Source organism: Muscardinus avellanarius (genome assembly GCF_963383645.1).
Source record: "Muscardinus avellanarius genome assembly, chromosome: 1".
In the NCBI taxonomy this organism is placed as follows: domain Eukaryota; kingdom Metazoa; phylum Chordata; class Mammalia; order Rodentia; family Gliridae; genus Muscardinus; species Muscardinus avellanarius.
The window spans coordinates 133,783,347-133,804,698 of NC_137786.1; the positions used below are offsets into that span (position 1 = coordinate 133,783,347).

Here is a 21,352-nt window from a genome sequence, read left to right on the forward strand (position 1 = left end):
ATCTAATTATTTTGAATAGAAATAGAAAAACTATTCTAAAATTCATATGAAATTCAAAGAACTACAAGTAGCCAAAGAAATCTTGAAAAGAAAAAACAAATAAAAAAATTCTCACAGTTCTTGATTTAAAAATTTACGGAAAAGCTACATTAATCAAGATAGGGTTATTCTGGTACAAAGACAGACATATAGACCAAAATTTTCAACAAGAGTACAAAGATTGTTGAATGAGGAAGGGACAGTCTTTTTTTATATAAATGGTTTGGGAAAAACACAAAATCTATAAACAAAAGGATGAGGTTGGATTTCCACCATAAACCATATATAAAAGTGAACTCAGCCGGGCCTGTTTCCAAAAAAAAAAAAAAAAAAAAAAAAAAAAAATATATATATATATATATATATATATATATATATATATATATATATATATGTCTGGGAGTGTAGTCCGGAGGTAGAAGGGCTTCAAGGAACCCCAGTACCACCAAAAAAAATAAAATAAAATAAAATAAAAGAAGTGAACTCAAACAGATCAGACTTATTCATCAGATCTAAAACTTTAAAATTCCTAAAAGAAAATATAGGGGAAAAGTTTCATGACACTGCATTTGATGATGATGCCTTTGATATGACACCAAAAGTATAGATAACCAAAGTAAGGGACAAATAAATGAGATTAAATCAAAACTAAAACTTTAATGAATAAAAAACACTCTTAACGGAGTACAAAGACAACTTATCAAATGGAAGAAAGTATTTCCAAGTCATACATCTCCTAAAAGATTTACTGTGAAGAATACATAAAAATTACAACTCAACAACAAAAAACAAGCCAATTAAAAAATGAGCAATGCCAGGTGTGGTGGTGCACTCTTGTAATCCCCATGCTTGGGAGGCGGAGACAGAAAGATCGCACAGGTTGGAAGCCAGCCTTGCTGGCTTAAGAGAAAAAAAAAAAAAATGCAATGACGCCAGGGTGGTAGTACACCTGTAATCCCAGTAGTTGGGAGACTGAAACAGAAGGATCATAGGTTTGTGCCAGCCTCAGCAACTTAATAAGAACTTTTTACAAAAAAATAAGTCTGGGGGTTTAGCTCAGAGGTAGAACATCCCTGGGTTTAATACCCAGTCACACACACACACACACACACACACACACACACACACACACACAATCAACTTGAATAGACATTTCTCCAAAGCGGATAAGCAAATGTTCAATACAGACATCAACAGCATTTATCAGCAAGACAAATGCAAATCAGGACAACAAGGAGATAACCAGTGTTTATCTCCTAGACTATTATAAAAATTTTTAAAAATAAAAGAAGAAGGGCTGGCTAGGGTATGGAGAAACTGAAACCCTTGTTCACTGCCGGTGGGAATGAAATATAGCACAGTCACCATGGAACACATGAATGCAGTTCCTTAAATAATTAAGCAGAAAATTACCATGTGATCCAAAATTTCCACTTTGAGTCATATACCAAAAAATGAAATATTTGTATACCTATAGTCATGGCAGAATTATTGAGAATACCAAATGCAACACAAGCCATCATCAAAGGATGACTTGATACACAAATGTAGTACATATATACAATATTTTTGTCTTAATGAGGAAGGACATTTGAGGCATGCTTCAACAAGGATGGACCTTGAAGGCATTATATGAAGTAAAATAATACAGTCATGAAAGGAAAGTATTAAATAGTACCTTTTATTTGAAGTACCTTGTATAGTCAAAATCATAGAGTCAAAAACATGAAAGTAGCCAGCATGGTGGCACACGTTTGTAATCCCTGAGCTTGGAAGCCGGAGACAGGAGGATGGTACAGGTTCGAAGCCAGCCTTGCTGGCTTAAGAGACCCTGTTTCCAAATAAAAATATAAAAAATAGGTGTCTGCGAGTGTAGCTTGGAGGTAGAAGGATTTCCAGGAACCCCAGTACGACCAAAAAAAGAAAAAAAAAAGCCAAAACAAAACAAAACAAAAACAACAAAAAAACAAAACATGAAAGTAGAGAAGTGGTTGCCAGAGGCTATGTGAAGGGAAGAACGGTTAGTTATTATTTAATGGTTATAGTGTTTTGTTTGGGAAGGTGATGGAAGTTCTGTAAGTGGATGGTGATGGCTGTTACACACCAATGAATGTCCTTAATGTCACTGGTATGTCCATTTAACATGGGCTAAAATGATAAATTTATATTATGTAAATTTTACCACAGTAAAAAAGAAGACATAAAAAACTTTTGGGGGTGATGAAAATATTTTGTAATCCTGTGCTGTAGTAGTTACATGGATGGATACATGTGTTCAAATTCGTTGAACTTACTATGGGTATATTTTATTTAAAGCAAATTTGCTCCCTCCCTTTATTTTTCCTGCTCTCTGTCCTCTCCTCCCCACTTCCTGACTTGTGGGCTTTGTGTTCTGCCAGGATATTCACTACACGTGAATGTTTAGAAAATATAACCCAGAATTAAGTCAACTTTAAAATGTCCATGATGTCTACAATAGTGCTTGGCATATACTGGGCACTAAATAAATGCTGCTCATTTAAGTTACTCATCCTTTACAGTCAACCAAGTCCTCAAATTTAACAAAAAACAGTTAAAAACTATTTGAAAAATAATTTTCAAATAACATATGCACTAAACATATACAGACTTTCCTCTTGTTCTTATTCCCTAAACAGACACTCTGCCTCTGAGCTACACCCCCAGCCCTTTGAATTTTTTATCTTGAAACAAAGTCTCACAAAATTGCAGAGGGCTGGCCAAGTTACTAAAGCTGGGTACAAACCTGAGGTCTTCCTATCTCAGCCTTCCAAGTTCTAAGGTTACAGACACGTGCCACTATACTCAGCTTATCACAACTATTTACATAACATTTACATTTACATGTTTTAGGTATTCTGAGTAATCTAGAGATGGGTTAAAGTACATGGGAGAATGTATATATTTTACATTCCAGTACTAAGCCATTTTTTTTAGTGAACCTGGGCATGTGCACATTTTGGTATCCACAAGATTCCTGAAACCAATCCTCCATGGATACTGAAGGATGTCTGTAACTTATTTTTAAATTTTCTAATAACAACTTTTTGCTATGAGCTTGCTACAGTATACAGGCTTTAAATTCTTACACACTCAGTGTCATTTTCTCCTTCCCCCAAACCCACCAAAGTGGGTATATGATCCCTGTTCTTTTTTTAATCAGGAAATTGAGGCTTAGAGAAATCAAGTCACTTGTCCAACCACACAGACATTACCTAAATAGCAGAGTTGGGATTTGAAATGTGCCTTTTCGACTGTAGAGTCATTGTTCTTAACCTCTTGATAGAGGCTGTACTTTATCTTACATTTCACTAAGCACCCATTGACTTGCCAATTGTAGCACAGAGCATATAATCAAGAGCATTCTATAAACTGTTTGCAGTGCACAGGTGCAGCGTGCTGCATGCTGCTGAGACATATCCAGGGGCATCACAGTGGGTGCCTATTACAGAAGCAGACACATTTCAGATGGCCAAGGAAACGGGTGCATAAAACCCTTCACCCCAAGATGTCCCTAGAATGTAAGAGATTACTCACATTGGCTTTGCCATTCCCTATGACTTGCAGACACACTTTCAGAATGTGCCATCTTTTCTTACGGAATCTTTGTAAAAAGGAAAGAAGCAGGTACACCTTCCTTGTGACTGCTCGGAATCTCCCTCCAGTGAGTTTCAGAATATTGTGAAACTCACAAATACTGAAATTACAACAAGCAGGGGGAAGAGTGGACGAGGTAAATACCAACTATCTAGGGAGAGATCATTATCTCAACTAGAATTCAAATGCCAGAATCTCTGGTTGCACATTCAGTGACTTCCCAATTACTTCAAAATGAGTGACACCATCTTCATCAGAGCAGATGTGTGTGGATGTCAGTGTTGTTTGCATGCATGTGTATGTGTCTGTGTTAAAGACTGGGAGAAGCAAAAATGAAAGGGACAAAGGAGATTTTAATGCTTTTAAGAAATTTGGAGCACATAATATGCATTAGGCTTTGTATTGGACACTGAGGACACAGATATTCAATGCATTTAGCACATGGGAGAAGTAATGGAAATGACAATGGGAATAGTAATACTTTTAGAGGTAGTATAAAAAGCACAGGGGAGTACACATATGAGTAGTGTAATTCCCTGATCTTACACAGTGTGCCTTACAGCCAATAACTCAGCATGAGCATAGCCGCCTAATAAAACACCTGATGGATCTCATTCCCAGCAGACAGACACTTTTTCTTTCCTCCACTTGGAAGAGTCCAAACAGACAAACAGTGGGCAAGAAGCCCAGCATCGGGATAGCATCAATGGGTGGTCAAGGTGGACAAATAACTGATACAACAAGCTGTATGTCTGATAATAAACTGTGAATTGCAAAGAAGGCAGGGAGACTGTAGCAAGCATGACTTGGCCTTGACTCTTAAGAAGTGGTTACCACATGAACATCTGGGTGGGCAAGAAAACAGTAAGCAATATAATGTTCCTGAGTCACTCGACTGGGATGAGCAGGTTCAAGAGCCAGCCTACTTTCAAAGGGGAGATCCTGGCAGGTCAAGGAGGTGTTCTCCATCACCCAAGGGCTGGGGTAGGGCTAACATATACTACCAAAACTTGAGATAAAACTGTAACAAGAAGGGGATTTACAGATGTGGGGCAGGTGAGAAGTGAGATTCAGAAAGGGCTGGAGCCCAGCGACAAACAATATCTTCATCTTTAACTGTTCTTGCTTTTACTGGTGTCCTATGTGGGGCCTCCTGTCCTGGAAACCAAAAACTTGGCAGGTGGAAAGAGTGATTCTTTTCTGTCCACTTTCTTTTATTTTTTTTCTCTCTACCTTTGACTGTTTAAAAATTCTACTTTAGGATTTCACTCCATCCCTTACATGTAGACTTTGCCCTCTTGCTTAGTTCCTTTATTTCTCTTCTTTCAACTCTTAGTCGACACCTCTAGAAAATTCTCTCTCCTACTCTTGTATGTGTCTTTCTACTTTTTTGTCTTTCACTCCTATTGTCTGTCTTTCATTGTTAATGTTTATCAAAATATCTCCAATCATCAGACAAATGTATTGTGACAGATTTATACGCAGAGAAAGTACAATGAAAGCTATGCATCTGAAAATTAAATTTGGCTTGATAAAAACAATACAACCAACTCCCCAAACTTTTGAAAGTACTCAGAAATATCTTTGAGAAAAATGTTTCCATATTATCTTCCTCTAATTACACCTACTTTTCTTCAGCGTTGGCACTCAACAATAAATAGAAAATTATCATATTCATTTTTCTCTCTTGCGTAATTACTTCTACAACAACATTATTTTGTATTATTCCTCATTGCTGGTATATAGCATTTTGGGTAATTGTGAGTTAAATTATCTTCTGTGGAATAGCCAGAAAACTTAACAACCACTTATAACAGTCTTTGTTCCTATTATGCAGTGGATGCGTGGTTAATCGAGATACCATAAATCTTCAGAACCATGGTAAATGTTTGATTCAAAACCAATTTTTTAAAATTTTATTGATCAGCACTTTTATGGGAAGCCAGGTCAAGTTCTTCAGCATCTCTTTGACTTAAGCAAAATGCTTCATTTCCAGGGAAGAGGAGGCTAAAATGGGTCACATGGTTTTCTCTAGATTATGAATCAGTAGTAAGGTGAGTAGGACAGTGGCTGTCTTCATAGCCTTAATAGTTTAAATTAAAATATGAATATAAGATGGGGAAGGAGGGCCATGGAATGACATATTTCAGGGTTTAAAGAAATTACTTCCCTTTCTTGTGTACTTTAAGGTTACTCATTTCCTTATAGTTCTCCTTGGCAGGTTCTTTAAAAAAATGCTCTTATCTCAGTTTTTGGATCCTTTGGGGTACATTATATGCTGAGGGGACTAACTGAAAGGTCAGTATAGCTTTGGGGGCAGGCTCAAAGTCACGAACACCAGTTATTCCATTGATAACACTTGAGACTTTCTAGTGGCTATCATTTTGTGCAGTGTTTATAACATGAATTCTAGCTATAGACAGTAGATGGAAATTTTGTGAGTGTAGGTGATAGAGTCAGCATTAGGAAGCAAATGAGACCTTAAATGTGGGGCAGCAGACAGTTAAAACCCTCATTTTAAACGCAAGTCACTGGCTTTCAGTCCAATATATGTCTAGGGAAAAGGTAGGGTGCTTTATGTTGTTTTTGTTTGTTTGTTTGTTTGTTTGTTGACTGATCAAAGTACATGGAAACCCTCTCTGGTCTCCACATCTGAGAGGGAAGGGCACACTACAAAATAGAGAAGACTCAAAAGGTCTTCTAGGAGCAAAACTAGACTCCGTTACATAATAACAATGTGACCAAGTTAAAGGGTTAACTTTTCTAAATCTCAATTTCCCAAGCTGTTAATTGGGATTGTAATATCCTGAAAATTACATGAAATGATAGGTAATTGAAGTTACATCTGATACACATCAAATCATGGATAACTGGGGGGTTTGTTATTGTTTTTGAAGCACTCCACCTTCTGACCCAGAGCCCTTACAAATTTTAATAAAAGGTCTGTAGTATTATACACCAGGGAGAGTAATGCTTGTATCAAACCTTTTCTTCCTTAACCAGGAAAATGATGCACAGATCCAGGTAGAACAAAGACTGAACAGACTAGACATCACAGCTTCAATTTTCACTTTGTGAGAAAAAGCACACCATGGTATAAGCATTACTAAGTAAACGGTATTACTGGGAGGCAGGAAGGAACTTAGCCTGGACCAAGATTGAAAGAATGCAGCCTCTTTCCCAACATCCACTTCAAGACCTCCAGCCTAACTAAATGCAGCATCAGTAAGATCATCTTTCTGCAGGGCAAACAATAAACAAACAAATCTGAAATAATCTGGTGCTGTCTTGTCTGTATTTTAAAAAGAGAGTCAAGAAAGGTTAGCACTTGGTTCCCAACTTAAAAAGCAGTGCAAATTTCTACAGATGTCTTGAACATAATTCCCTCTTCTCTCATCACTGTGAAGACTGCTTCCTGTTAATAATAAGTAATTTTAAAATCCTCCCCTGGGAAGGTCAAGTAAGACCTACTTGCTCTTCCCTTCTGTTATATCTCACTGCTGTGTCCCGACAGACCTGTCACATGTGGAGGCTCCCACAGCACACCAGCCACACAGTAAGCACAGAAAGGAGGTCAGGGGTAGGGTCCTTCATTAGAAGCTGGAAGGAAGGGAAATGGAAAATACAGAACTAAACTGAAACAGAAGGCCGAGCCAAATTTATGAAAAGAGGCGAAATGATTAGCCGAAGGACTTAGATTTGAGCTGCTAGGTTTTCCAGAATGGTTCAAAACATTCACAGGCCTATATCTTTAATGCTTTAAAATATCTTCTCCCATCCCCTGTGTTGAAGTATGAACATGTGGTGTGTGTTGAGGAGGCAGACACATCCCTACTCAAGCCAGCTCTGCTCTTACAGGCCTAGGAGAGTCCTGTAGCCATGCACCAATCCAGGACACACCAGCTCTCTAGGCAGGATCACTGGCCTTCTTGCTCACTACATTTTCTTTTATCTGTGACAAGACAAATCTCAGTAGAGACATGACAGCTACCTCTTCCCAATCTGTTACTCTACTGCTGCTAAGAAGATTCCTCGTAACTCTGACACCCTGCCTGTTGCCTTGCCCTCAGGGACAGTGAAGACCTTTTGCATCATTTCAGATCAGATCGCATCTTCAGAACAGACCACAATCAATGGTAGATTTGACTATCCTTTCTGGCAATTGATTTGCATTGGATCCAAAGTCCCTCAGGCCTCTGGTCCCCGAGTCCTGTGCCTGAATGCCCCACATCATATTTTAAAGAGAATGTGGGCCTTCACTTTACTGACACTCTGTACTCCAATATGATGTAAAATTATAATGCACCAAATAAATAAATAAAGAGAATGAATCTGTTTAGATATAAGCATTGCATTGCTATAGAGGTAATATTGCATTAGAACCAGAGGGTGAGTCCCATTAAACTAGAGAACATGAACCAATACAATACTTACTTTTTAATTCTTGATGCTCAGCATAATATCTTTCCTGAACACATGTGACATAAGGTGTAGGGTTTCACAGTCTAACAATGACCACACATGAAGAAATCACAGGTGTGGCTCTGTTAGAAGAGATGTCTACAGCAAGTGCTGCTGGAACTCAGATGAGGGTAACTCTTGATCACAAGAGAAAAGTGGTAGGCTGAGTAGAACTGGAAATAAAATGATACATTTTAAAGGTGTGTGTGTGTGTGTGTGTGCGTGTGTGTGTGTGTGCATTCATGCTTGTGTGGGTAGAGGGAGAGAGCCTAGAGTAGATGAAACTAGAAAAAGTTGAGAATACCATCAGCTGTTATTTAGGAGTTCCACTTAGCAGCAATAGGAACTAGCACATATAGTTAGCCCTCCATAACCATGGATCACATCTGCAGACTCCAAAAATCACAGATTAATTTTTTTTAATTATTAAATCACATACTGGACATGTACAGACTTTTTTTGTCAGCAGTCCCAGAACAATGCATAATAGTAACTATTAACATGGAATTTGCATTGTGTTAGGTATGCAAACACTATGCAAACTTGAGCATCTGTGGATATTGGCATTTGTAGCAGTCTGGAAACAATTCCCCATTGACACCAAGGGATGACTTTATATGTTGTTTAAAAGATACTTCATCTCACCTGGTATCACAGGCATGGTAGGTGTTACTCCTTTATGTACACAATTAGATTGATATGCTCAAGGACATTTAGTTAATGAGAAAGAAAATAAGAATGAAATAGAAGTATCTAGACCCTGAGCCCAGGACTTCCTAGAGGTTACTTATGTGGTCCTAAGGTACTTGCAAGCAGAGAAAAGACACTTCAGTAGGAGGGAGGAAAAAGGAGGGAACCTGGACACCAGCATTGCACAGATGTTCTAGGGTAGAAGGCCTTCAAAACAGTGGCTCTCAACTATAGTTCCACATTAGAAAACTTGCAGAGATATTTTAAATGCCCACATTCATGCTCAACTCTAGACATGTTGACTTCCTCAATCTGTGAACCTGGCATTAGAATTTTTTGCATTTTGTTTGTTTGGGTTTTGGGGATTAAGCCCAGGGCTTCTAGCACACTAAGCATGCACTTTGCTCCTGGCTCCAAAAGGAATTTTTAAAAAGCATTCTAGGTAACTGTGAGCAACTCAGGTTACCATCACCACATGAGAGGTCCCATCTAGACCTGGGCCTGCTTGTGTGTCTCTTTATGTCTTCATTCCCTAGACCAAGAGCAACGCCTTTGTAATTATACAGTTCTTATTCAGATTAGGAACTTTAAACATTTAAACACAGAAGTTGCTCACATGTTTAATGTGTGTGTGTGTGTGTGCGCGTGCGCGTGTGTGTGTGTGTACTGGGACTGAACCATGGGACATTCTACCTCTGAGATATATTCAAAGACTTTTTTTTTCTAAAACAGGGTTTCAATAGGTTGCTGAGAGTCTTGCTATGTTGCTGAGGCTGTCCTTGAACCTGTGATCCTCCTTTCTTCACCTCCCAGTACTGGGATTACAGGTGTGTGCCACCACACCTAGCTGTGCAAATGTTTTAAATAATCCAATAGTTCCTCTGAATTTCCAAATTTAGACTAAAAGACAAATTGCCAATAGTTAGTAAAAATGCAGAAAATCACCCAAGTGAATCACAATGTTGTTCTTGGGAACTTCACTGCCTTTGTTGCTCTGTGAAATCCCACTGCTCCAATTATTCCCTGGCAGTAGTTAAATATCACATACTTGCTTCTGAATAGATTAGTTCAGAACTTCAAATAAAAACACTGGGACAGTTTAGAAAAGAAAACTGGGTGTGGTGGTGCACACTTGTAATCCCAGGACTTGGGAGATTGAGACAGGAGGATCACAGGTTTGTAGCCAGCCTCAGCAATTTGGTGAGGCCCTCTGGAACTTATTGAAACCCTCCTGTTTCAAAACAAAATAATAAAATATGGCTGGGGGTATAGCTCAGAGGTAGAAAGTTCCTGGATTCCATCCCCAGTACTACAAAAAAAAAAAGAAAAGAAAAGAGAGGGAGAGGGAGAGGGAGAGGGAGAGAGAGAAAGAGAGAGAGAAAGAGAGAGAGAGAGAGAGAGAGAGAATTGAGCCATTAAGGATAACTCCAGATCAACAAAACTGACGATCCTACTATAAAAAATAAACACAGCATATATATATTATATTATATTATATATTATATGTTATTGGGAACTTTTCCCACTGAGTAAATAGTCACAACAACAACCACAACTACTAATCTATGGGAGCCCTCTAAATATCCATTTACACAGAGGATGAGGAGCCACAGAGAAACTAAGGCTTATTTCTTATTTAGAGGTGTCAGAGGCTCATAAAAAAGGTGCAGCTGGAAGGCTTCGATGTGGCTCAGATGGCTTAATGGACCCCAGCTGACCAAGCTCGGGATCCTGGGCTCCTTTCCTGATGTGGGCATTGATTCAGACAGAGGACTCCTAGCTACTTGTCATATCTAATCTAACAGAAAGGCACGGAACATTTTTAACCCAACAGCAGATAATTGTAATGAAACGATTCTGGCCAAGAGGGCCCATTTGTAATAATGAATTCAAATCAGATTCATAGAAGCTATAATTCAACCATAGTGAATAGCACCTTCATTTTCCATATCATCTCTCTTCCAAAGGGGCAAAATAACTCAATATTCAAATAATTACTTTTACTTTTCAAGTAGCCCTATGAAGTAGTTACAAGGAAGATAATACTGACTCACTTACATAAAATGAGTTTTCATCTGCGTTCAAAACTTCAGTGTCTTTGGCACACCACTTTCTAATGCCCCTCAGTGCAATCAAAGAGCTGTCACAACAAAAGTGATTCCAAGGGAGGAAATCATTCCTCCCAAAGCTGTGCAGTTTTTCACTGGAAAATCTGAAGATGGACCCAGGTTTCTTAATATCTTTGCTTTTCCCACTAGATCTTTACTTCCTATCTGACTTAATTCAAGATTTAGAGAAAGACTAGAGATAATTTTATCCAGGGAACTTACATTTATAAGACTTTCTGTGACTGATAGTCATGGACATCATTTAAGTTTCTTACTGCATTCTGAACATTTGATGCATTTGAAACACTCTATTCCCTAGCAATGAATTCCCAATGAATAATTTTAAGGAAACTAAAGAATGACTATATTTAAGAATTATAGGGTTGGGAATGTAGCTTAGTAGTAGAGCATTTGCCTAACACATGTGAAACCCTGAGTTAGATTTCCTGCATGACAAATGTAAAAAAAAAAGAGAGAGAATTATGTTTTTAAAAGCAAAAGGCAATATCAAACACAATGCAATGCATTTGTCTGTGGTTGAGAGAGGCCATGGGTTTCTACCTGCTGAAAATATGGACTCTCCTCCAACTACTGACAAATAAGTTTTTCTCTCAAGATGTGAACATGACTGCTAGTCTCAAAAGCAAAGGAAACAAGACTGTGACCTACAGAAATTTGCAAGAGATGTTTAAGTTCTTTAAGAAACAGTGCTATAGTCGTGAAATTGAAACTTTTAAAAATTCAAGGAAAAATCAGAATTAAGTGATGAAAGCAAGGAGGAAATGAGAGAATGAATAGCAGGCAAAAGTGTGTCAGAAGGAAATGTCTGACAAAAGTAAAGAAAACATAATAAAAGAATTACATGAGGTAAACTTAGAAGACATAAAGACATTAAAATGTGGAACAATTCTCTGGATTTCTCTATTCCAGGTCTAAATGTACAAAAAAATGAGACAAAATAAACATAGGGTATGTGCTTATTAAAAAAATGTAAAAACTTCTACTCACAATCAGATAACAAATAACAGTTATACTTGGACATGTAAGTTGTTGTTTTTTTCACAAAGCACAGAAAGCAACTATTCAGATTTTTCTTTTTATATTCCCATTCCCATTACCAAGCCCAGCTGCTAAACATTAGAATTAAAGATCATGAAAACAGGCCAGCAGCTAATAAAAAAATGGGAAATCAAAGCTGGCCCTCTGCTGGTGGAATAGTCATACTGCATTCCACAAAGCAGGCAGTGCAGGGGGTTAGTTGTAAGTTTCTGGTTTAATTCTGAGGGGCAGGAAAAGGACAGAGGACCAGAAAATTCAGCACTGAGATCTTATTTTATTCTGTACCGTTTTGCCTCCCATGTAAGATTAAAAGATAAAAGGTGAATATGTGGTCGTGTCCACACTCCATTTACACTACTAACTTTTGCCTTGGTTAACAAACATTGGTGATGTGTGTTCCTCCTATCTTTGAGCCAACTGGCCTACTGCAATGGCATCCCACAAGTAATTTCTCAGTGAATAGCCCCGAGAACCTTTTCAGAAGGGATGAAGTAAGTATAGTACACTCTTCTGTGTCACAGGCCAAGGGCTTCCCACTGGGCGAGGAAGATGTGTCTCTCATGCTGTCTGGGAGAGACATCTCCATCTTCCTTTCTTTTATATTCTCCTTGCACCTCCAAAAACCATCAAACAGGTCTTTGGGGCCTGTTCTCTGGCTCAAAAGAAGAACTAGCTAAAAATCACCCAAAGTAGCAAGAATCTGAAATTAATCCTTGGATTCAAGTAAAGAATACTTAAGTCCCAGAACCTTCATTCTTCATGCAGGTGGATTCCAACAGAAAAACCAAGGGAAGAACAGGAAGAAAACCCCACCCTCATCCTCTCCTTGCAGAAGCCAGGAATTCTGGCTGCAGAATCTAGGTCAGAATGTTTTATTTTCACCATAACCATCAAAGTCATAGGCAGGGCAAATGCATTCACCCTGTGTACATCGTGAGCCGTCGTTAAGCTGGGACGTCCCTGACTCCGTCTCCCAGGACCAGAACTGCCTCATTAAAGGGATAAAAGATGATATCTGCTGAGCTGGTGTAAAGTGGTGGCTGCGTTTTTATTAAAGTCTCTGCTGCAGCAGGGCTGGTCCCCAAAGGTTCATATTCCAAGACTCTCCACCCCTCTGCCTGGAGGGTAGAAGTGATTCTCTGTAACTCATTAAGGTAAAACAAAAAACCCTCACCATTGTGCTTCTCATGCCAGAGTAGCGTTGTTGCATAAAAGCTACATGTTTTCTCTTCTTGGCCCCATCCTACAAATTACAAAGGGCCTCCTGATTTACCACAGGGGCCCCAAGTACCTCACACACTTGGCATTAGTGGTTCCTAACAGGCCATGGCCTTGTACTGATAATTCCAAAGCCTTCAATGGTTAGGAACAGGGCTAGCCTGGCCATCCGAGGAAGATCCTACTTCGTGACATGCCTCCTGGCCCGGCACAGAGCATCCGAGTTCCGAGGCTAGCCTCCTAGTATAACCATTCTATGCCCATACATTCTCCTCTAGGGTACCACACATAACTGAAAGTAGTCATGTCCTGACCCCATAGACAGGTGGAGTCCCAAGTGCCAAGTACAGACATCAGTATTCACAGGTAAGAACATGGACCAGAAAAAGACAGACCAAACAACAAGCCTGGCCAAAAAGACGAGTGTCAGCAAGCACAGGACAAGTGGCCACCTCTTGGGCCTACAAAAGGCCCTAAGCAAGCCTTCTGCCCTCTCTCCCTCGCCCCTTTCCCACATCCAGGTGCTCAGTCCCCCGCTGAAGGACAGCTCCCTACCTGAGGGTGGCGCTCTCCCCCTGCCGAACGGTCACGTTGTCCATAGCTTTGGGGAAGGTGGCATCTCCGCTGCGCACGGGCACTCCTGTGGGTACAAGGAACAGCAGCCTGAGAGACACGACCACGAGGCACTTCCAGGGCAGGAACAGGTACCCACAGACCCCCATCCTCGACGGCCACAACTTCCAGAACTCCGGCTGAGGCAATGGCTAGGTCCTTGTCCCCGCCCCGCACACCAGCCGGTCTCAGGAAGTGGTGTGGAGAGACAGGAAAGAGAACGCCAGGAGCAGAAAGGGGGAAGAAGGAGAAGCAAAGAGTCCAGACTCTCCGGAGTCTAATAATTCTTCCTCAATTCCTGCCTCAGCTTTCCAGCCTAGCAGAACCAGATGCCCCCTCCTGCATCCAAAAAGAGCTTTCTCGATGCTCCCCTGGGGTGGGGGGAGGCAGCTGGAAGTGAGAGGAGGAAGGAAGGTGCAGGGATGAAGGTCACAGATTGCGCTTTCTCTGCCTCTCTCTTCAAGATGCTACTTTAAGATTCAGTTGGGCACGTTCTGCAGAGGTCTGGCATCAAAAGTTTATAACCCAAAGAAGAAGGCAAGTGTCTCTGACATAAAGGAGATGTCATTAAAAAAAAAAAAAAAGCTCCTGCTTCAAGGAGAGGAGAAAATGTTTTATTAGATCACACATATGTATAGATATATTTATAAACCAGCCCCAAGTCTCGCATCTGGAACCCAAAGGCGATTAAAAAAAAAAAAAAAGTTCCAAGCAGGGACACGCAGGCGGCGCAGCCCAGGATCCTCGGGTCTGTGGATAGACGTCCTCCGCAGTGGGTCGGCGACTCTCGGCCAGTCGGCCCGCACTCGCTAGCCCGTGGAGCGCCGCCGGGCGCAGGCTCTGGGCGCTCCAGGAGCTGGGCGGACAGCGCCCCCGCCTCCTCCGGGGACGCGGCACGGGACGCGGGGACGCGCGGACGCCACGCTCAGCAGCCGCCCCCGGCCTCCGCGCCGCCTTCCTCTCCGGAGCAGCCCGGACGCGCGCGGGCCCGGATCGCCCGGGTTGTCATGGTAGCGGCTCCATCCCTGACCGCCACATTCTCCCGGTGCCGACTTGGAGCTTGCAGGCGGGCGCGCCGCGCGGACTGCGCGCTCATCCCTGCCGGGCGCAGGGCGAGGGGTGCAAGCGCCCACCTTAGCAACAGGCCCCGCTGTACCCACCAAGCCTGGGGATCCCTGCGAGGATGAGCCCAACACCTCCCCGGGCTCCACTCTCCCCCTGGTACCCGAGCAAGCCGAGAGAATGCAGAGCCCCTCTCAGCGGCTCCCCTGGTATCAGGGTGGGGGGTGGGGGGAGCGAGGAAAGGGAGGGTGAGAGCGGGAGAGGGAGTTCTGGGGAAAGCAGCAAATTGAAAACTGACACTGGCACCTTCCCTTCTCTGCCAAAGCAGAAGTTGCCAAACCCCGCCCTGGAGACTGAACTACATTTCCCACCCTAGGTTTCCGAACCAGGCTATGTGTCCAACACTCTGCCACGGCTATGCACGGAGCCAAGCTACACTTCTGTGGCATAGCTTTCCTGGACCTGTGCAGGAAGCTTCCTTCTCCGATGATCCATCTTCCAAAGGCCCCCACCCGCTCCAGCTGGTGTCCACCACTGCAGCTGGCAAGTCTGAGCATCTTACAATGCAACATGCAAAAGAGCCCCCATTATCTGTGGATACTGTTGTAGTAAAAAGCAAGATCTGGGGAAAAAAAAACCACGGAGATCCTAAAAAGTAGTAGACTAATCATAAAACGCATCTATGGCTTTATGGCCACAGGAAGAGCCAGCCACTATATGAGTGCTGGGAGGGCACTTAGTGATATGGTGTTCTTCGAGGCCAATCTCTCCGTTTCTTTGGAATCAGATTCATTTCTTTCCTTTCTAAACCCAGGAGCGTCCGCTTTCCGCTTTCCTTGGGCCTGTCATTATTCTTTTTCCTGCTTTGCCTGGAAGAAACCTCCCCTCTCTGCATGTCTCTCACTCTTGTATCCTAATTTAATGGTTGCTATGTGCATCTGTTCTACTGTATTCTTTCTCAAAGCCTTTTGTTAAATTAGACTGGGCTCTGCACAATTGGCAAAATGAAATGTAATTCAAAAATAAGCATTAAGCTCTTAACGTTTATTACTTTAGTTGCTGAAGGATACAAAGACACACTACCTGCTCTCCGTTCTGAGGGACTGAGCACAAACAAATACTGCCCTGGTCCCCCTTGTAAAATGATCAGTTCACCTATATTTTTAGGTTTAAATTTTTTAATTACAGCATCTTACCTTAGGAACAGAGAATACTTATCACTAGTCATATCAACTATACTAAAAACCATGTATTAGATCCTTTCTAGAGAATAGATTAGGAGCCAGCTCTCATCTGTGAGCTCCTAGGTTACAAGGCTACTGGGAAGAATGGTGCAGAGAGAAGGAGGAGGGCTGAAGGTTCGGGAAACATCCCCATTATGTTATTTTAGGATCGCCTCACAGTTTTAAAGATATGTATATTTCCTCAAGACCTGAGTGTACTTGGGTTTTCTGTGCATACGTTGTATGTTCTGTTCTCCACTCCATGATGCACTGGTCCAGCACCAACAAACCAGAAAGGCTCTTCATACTATAACCTGGGAAGTGCTGAGAATGTGAGACTATGATTGTGATTTTCTATAGTTTCAGATCACAAGTGCCTGACAGCACTGGGGTCTGGTCAGGTGGCAGCCAAGTTATGTATCTCTGTCACTCAGCAGTAGGGCACTCAGACCCACTCATGCACCTGTTGGCCCTCAGAAAACAAATGAACAAAAAGCTAATGAAAGATGGCTGATGATAGGAAGAGTTGTTGGAGAATTAAAGAAAGGTGAGAAGGGCACGAGATTCCAGATGGAGAAGAATGGCTGAAGCAAATAAAGAAGAGAGGCGGAGGCTGGCAGAGGTGAAGCATAAGCTTTCTGAATTCTATATAATAAGTACTGTTTTGCAAAAGAAAAAAGCAAGCATCCCATTTTTTAACCCAGCTGGTTTCCCCCAACTAAGGGCATCTAGTATCCCAAAGAATAGAGCTTGTGTCTATTCTCTTCCTATAAACTGGTTCCTAGTTCAGTATCTCAAAAAGAATAAATAGTCTGAATTGAAGGGCTAGTGAATCATAGAAATAACTGCAAAGGTCTGATCGCTATGTTAATTTATGTCAGTCCACAATTTTGTGTGGGAGATTTCATTCATCTGCAAAGCGCTACTCTGGAACAGTATATCCATTTATAGAATGCAGGGCTAAAACCGAATTGAAAGTGGGAAAAGAAAAGGAGTTTCATGATGAACAGGACAAAATACTTCATGTCAGGAATTTCCTATGAACTGTTTGCCTAAGAACCATAATAAGGTGGTTTCTGATTAAACCATCCTGGATATATGAAGACATACATGAAGGACTGATTAGTGTGGTGACTAAGGTTTTTGGTTCTGAAGTTGGATTGTCTGTTCAGAGACTGACTTCTCCTCTTTCCAGCTGCATGACTGGTACCTAATAATCTCTATCTCACCTATTTTATAGGGCCCACAGTCTCATAAAGTGTTCCCTGAATTACAGACTCAAAGATGACTGTCTTGAATGAAGACTTTATTGCTTATACTTCCCAAGAGGAGGGGAAAACACCACCCCAGGCCATGTGGGGAAAATATGAGGAGCCACCAGGGTTGGTCAGAAGGCAGAGAGGGCAAGGAAAAGCATGGCAGAGAGCCTGTATTGTGGTTTCCATGGGAAGGAGTGGGTGAGGCAGAGTACGCAATCATCAGCAAGGTTAAGATCAAATTAATTTTAATATTTTTGGCAGACTCTAGTCTATGGGGGTGGTCTCTTGTTATCCTGAACCTGAAACTGCAGTGATTTAAGAGTAAGAAAAATATTGCCTTGATGTGTGGGAGTTAAAAGAAAGGAAATGTTTGCTAATGTGGGCTTTGGTTGATTGGTTTGCATTTGAAAAGCATGCTCAAAGGCAAAGTATTTACTATCCCAGGAATTAGGTAGTCCTAGGAGGGGCAGTCTCTGTAGGATTAGCAAGGGCCCACAATATCAAAGTGTCATAAAATACAGCAAATTAAAAAAAGATGATTAATATACGGCACAATTAAAAGAGAATACATGTAGCATTATCACCAGAGAATTCAGCAGGTTGAAAAATGAGAGTTGTATTGATGACGTTGAGTAAGCAAAGGGATTGAGAGGGATTTTGGTAACCGCATCGTGCAACTTTTTATTTTGGCAGGTTGAAAAATGTCAACGTTGTGCATTATGGTTATAAAACATAACTCTCATATTCATGTGATACCACTTGTGAAATGGATGAAGATGGAAGGAGGAGGAACAGCCTCTGTACAAACTAGAACTTCCATGCAGACCTCCAGAATCTTGGTGCTTGTGACAATTTGTAACTGAAAGGACAAAGCTGAATCTAGATGGAAGGGCTGGCAGTAGTCATGCAATGAAGAGACCACTGGCTAGCTAGAGAAAAAGAAAAGGTAGAGGAGAAAAAGTAGAAGAAACTGGCTATAAAGAACTCTGAGGTCTTCCAGGACATAACTCAGTTGACTTAGCAACTTGAAACTGAAAAGTAGTATATGCTACAGAGAAGACTGAATGGCCCAGAGAAGCTGGGCAAAAGGAAAGAACTCCTCCCCTCCCCTTCCTTTCTGGCTTTGCTGAGGTTTCCCCTCCATTATCTGGAGTCCCTCTGGTGCCCCTAATACTCCCTAGCTTGAGCATATTAGAGAAAACACATGTCCCTTCTCTTTCTTTGCTGGGCTAATCTCACTTAACATAATGTTCTCCAGGCCTTTCCATTTTCTTTTGAATGACATGATTTTGTTCTTCTTTGTTGCTGAGTAGAATTCCATTGTGTGAATTTCCCATAATTTTGCAGTCCACTCATCTGTTGATGGAGACCTAGGAAGGCTGAGGTTAATGGAAAAGCTACATTCGAATAAGTGTATACATGTGAATATAACATTGTTAACCTGGATTCTCAGTATTGGGAGGGAGGAAAAAGGAGAAGCGGGGTGAGGGGAAGGCAACAAGTACTCTATGAATATATGTCATTGTCAACATGATCCACATTATAATGTGAGACTACAGTGCACCAAGAAAATAAAATTTAAATAAATAAAAGGCAAGAACTCACCTGGGAAAAACACTTGCCTTAGTCTAATTGCTTTTGGTTAAAATGATTTAAATGAAATGGTATAAACATAACTTTCCTACTTATATGGAAACTGTGCTTGGTAATGGAACCTGAAGAGCTACATTCTGGAAGAAGGAATGGGCAAAGGTACCTACACAACCCATTCTACCAAAAAAAGCAAACAGCCATAGAGAAAGTCTTGGTAAGTAGCTACTTCTGCTCTAGAATCTAAGCAGCACCCTGTTGTCACTGCCTTGAGTATGCAGGAGTGTTTCCTTCTACCATCAGGTACAGACTGTCTCACCTATGGCATGACATTGCTTGGCTCATGTTCCTTGATAAATGACTCTCACACAGCAGGGGATAAGGCAAACAATCAAATAAACAAACCAATAAAAAAGAAGACAAAAACACTAGTTTCATTTAACCATGCATTAATTCATTCAGTAATTCTGTAAAATTGAGTTATATCTATTTTATGGGGAGTACTGTTCCAGAGACTGGAGATGCAATGATTCATGAGGAAATAAACTTCCTTATGTGTTTCACTAAAGGTGTGTGAGGAAAAAGAAATTATAAGAAAATAATTAATACAAATATATAAACTGGGCAGCGTGCTATACCTAAAAAAGAAATTTTATGAGGTTTGATTTGATGAGTGGATAGTCAGGGAAAGCCTCTTTGAAGAGGCAGGATCTGAGGAGTGACCTGGTTGGCCACAGGAGCCAACCAAATGAAGATTGGAGCCAAGCAAATGACTACTCTGGAGGCAAATGGCAGAGGAGCCTGGCTGGACCAAGGGATCGAAGAAAACATGATTGCACTGGGCCTTGGAAGCCATGGAAACTGAGAGTTGAATTTCAAGTGCTGTACGATAACTTTGGAAGACTTTCAGCAGATAAGTAACAGGATCTGATAGGTAAACTTTTGCAAATCCCTTTGTAAGGAATGGATTACAGAGGTACAGAATGGAAGCAGAGAGTTCCAGAAATGCAAAAGCCAGGAATGATGTCAGGGGGTCAAGGGCTCAGGGGAAGAGGAAAACACAGAATGGAAAGGGGCACATTCAGAAACACAATGGTTAGGACTTTCTGAGAGTTGTACTGTTGAGGCTGAATAAGGAAAGGGATTGGGAATGATTTTTGTAACCACATCATGCAGTACCCTATAACAGAAATAACTCTGGAAGGAGTGGGTTTAAGGAGACAGGAGCTAGAAGCATGAAGAATGAGTTCTGCTTAAGGTATACGTCTCTTAGCTCCATGAACAGCTAAATACAAATGACAGGATGGCCAGAGAAGAAAGGATACTGACACTTACAGAAGAGGATGGAGTATAGAGTCATTCTCATCCAAAGTCTGCTTTCTTATTGCCTTTTTTTTTTTAAGAAAAGGTGCTAAAAGTCTGCTGTATGCATTTTTCATGGAGATGTTATCCATAGAACTCTCATCTGGATCTGGGGTGTCTCTGCTTTTGTTTGTAATTCAGCCATAGGCCCCTTTATCCAACCCTATAGGGCCTAAGTGCTTCTATTTCCCTGGAGTTATCTCTTAATGTCTCTTGCCTGCTTGGTCACACTTCATCTTTAGAGTGGTCTCTAACCACTGGGGTTTGAGATCATGAAGTTTCTCTAAGTTTTTAAGAGTATGGTACTCACATTTACTGTGAATAGAGGGATTTAGTTTTGTAGTTTGTATGTAGTGTAACTTCTCTCCTTTGATCTAGGGAAAGAAAGGCTCTACTTTATAGTGTTGTAAGGAAGACCAGAAATGAGATGCTGCAGACAGAAGCCAAATTGCCTCCCACATCCACAGCTCCCTATCTATAGGGCTTTGCACATGTTTCTAACTTCACTCATCTTTAGCTTCCATATCTGTAAGCAGATGTGATGATAGCAATAAATTTGTACAGTATTTGTGTTTGTTCCCATCAGGTCAAGTTGCCATAACACAATTCTAGAGACTAGGTGATTTAAATAAGAGAAACAATTTCTTACAGTTTGTCAGGCTGTAAGGGTGCCAGGTGGACAAGTTCTGAGGAGGAATCGTTTCTTGGCTTGAGACAGCCACCTTCTGGCTGTGTGCTCACATGGTGATGAGACAGCCTCTCTCTTTTTGCAAGGCTCCAAGTTCTATACAATTAAAAAAAAACCCATTTGTAACCTAATTTAACCTTACTTGTTTTCTCAAAGACCAATCTCCAAACATGGTTGACTTGGTAATTAGAGCTTCCATATGAATTTGATTAGGGAGGCAGAATACAGTCCAGATCATATTTAAATAAAATATGGCATGGAAAATGGTCAGCATTTTTCCTGGCACTCAGTAAGCACTAATAAATGCTAGTTCTTACTCACAGGAAGAGATCTCAATCGTTACTGTCACAGAATTTTTTCTCTTAA

The 21,352-nt window shown here is 41.0% G+C and overlaps 1 protein-coding gene across 4 annotated transcripts in view; it reads right to left on the reverse strand.

The window, feature by feature from the left end:
* The window catches only part of OPCML (opioid binding protein/cell adhesion molecule like), a gene marked incomplete at both ends in the record, with an annotated part of 1,238,220 nt that overhangs the window by 576,983 nt on the left and 639,885 nt on the right, over positions 1-21,352 (reverse strand). For 2 of the 4 annotated variants that reach the window (XM_080694965.1, XM_080694966.1), the window contains one exon: positions 13,746-13,830. In XM_080694965.1, the coding sequence (XP_080551091.1) occupies positions 13,746-13,830 (85 nt within the window). Of the gene's footprint in view, positions 1-13,745; positions 14,132-21,352 lie in introns of those variants that run through there. The other 2 variants (XM_080694964.1, XM_080694963.1) reach the window with 2 other exon arrangements.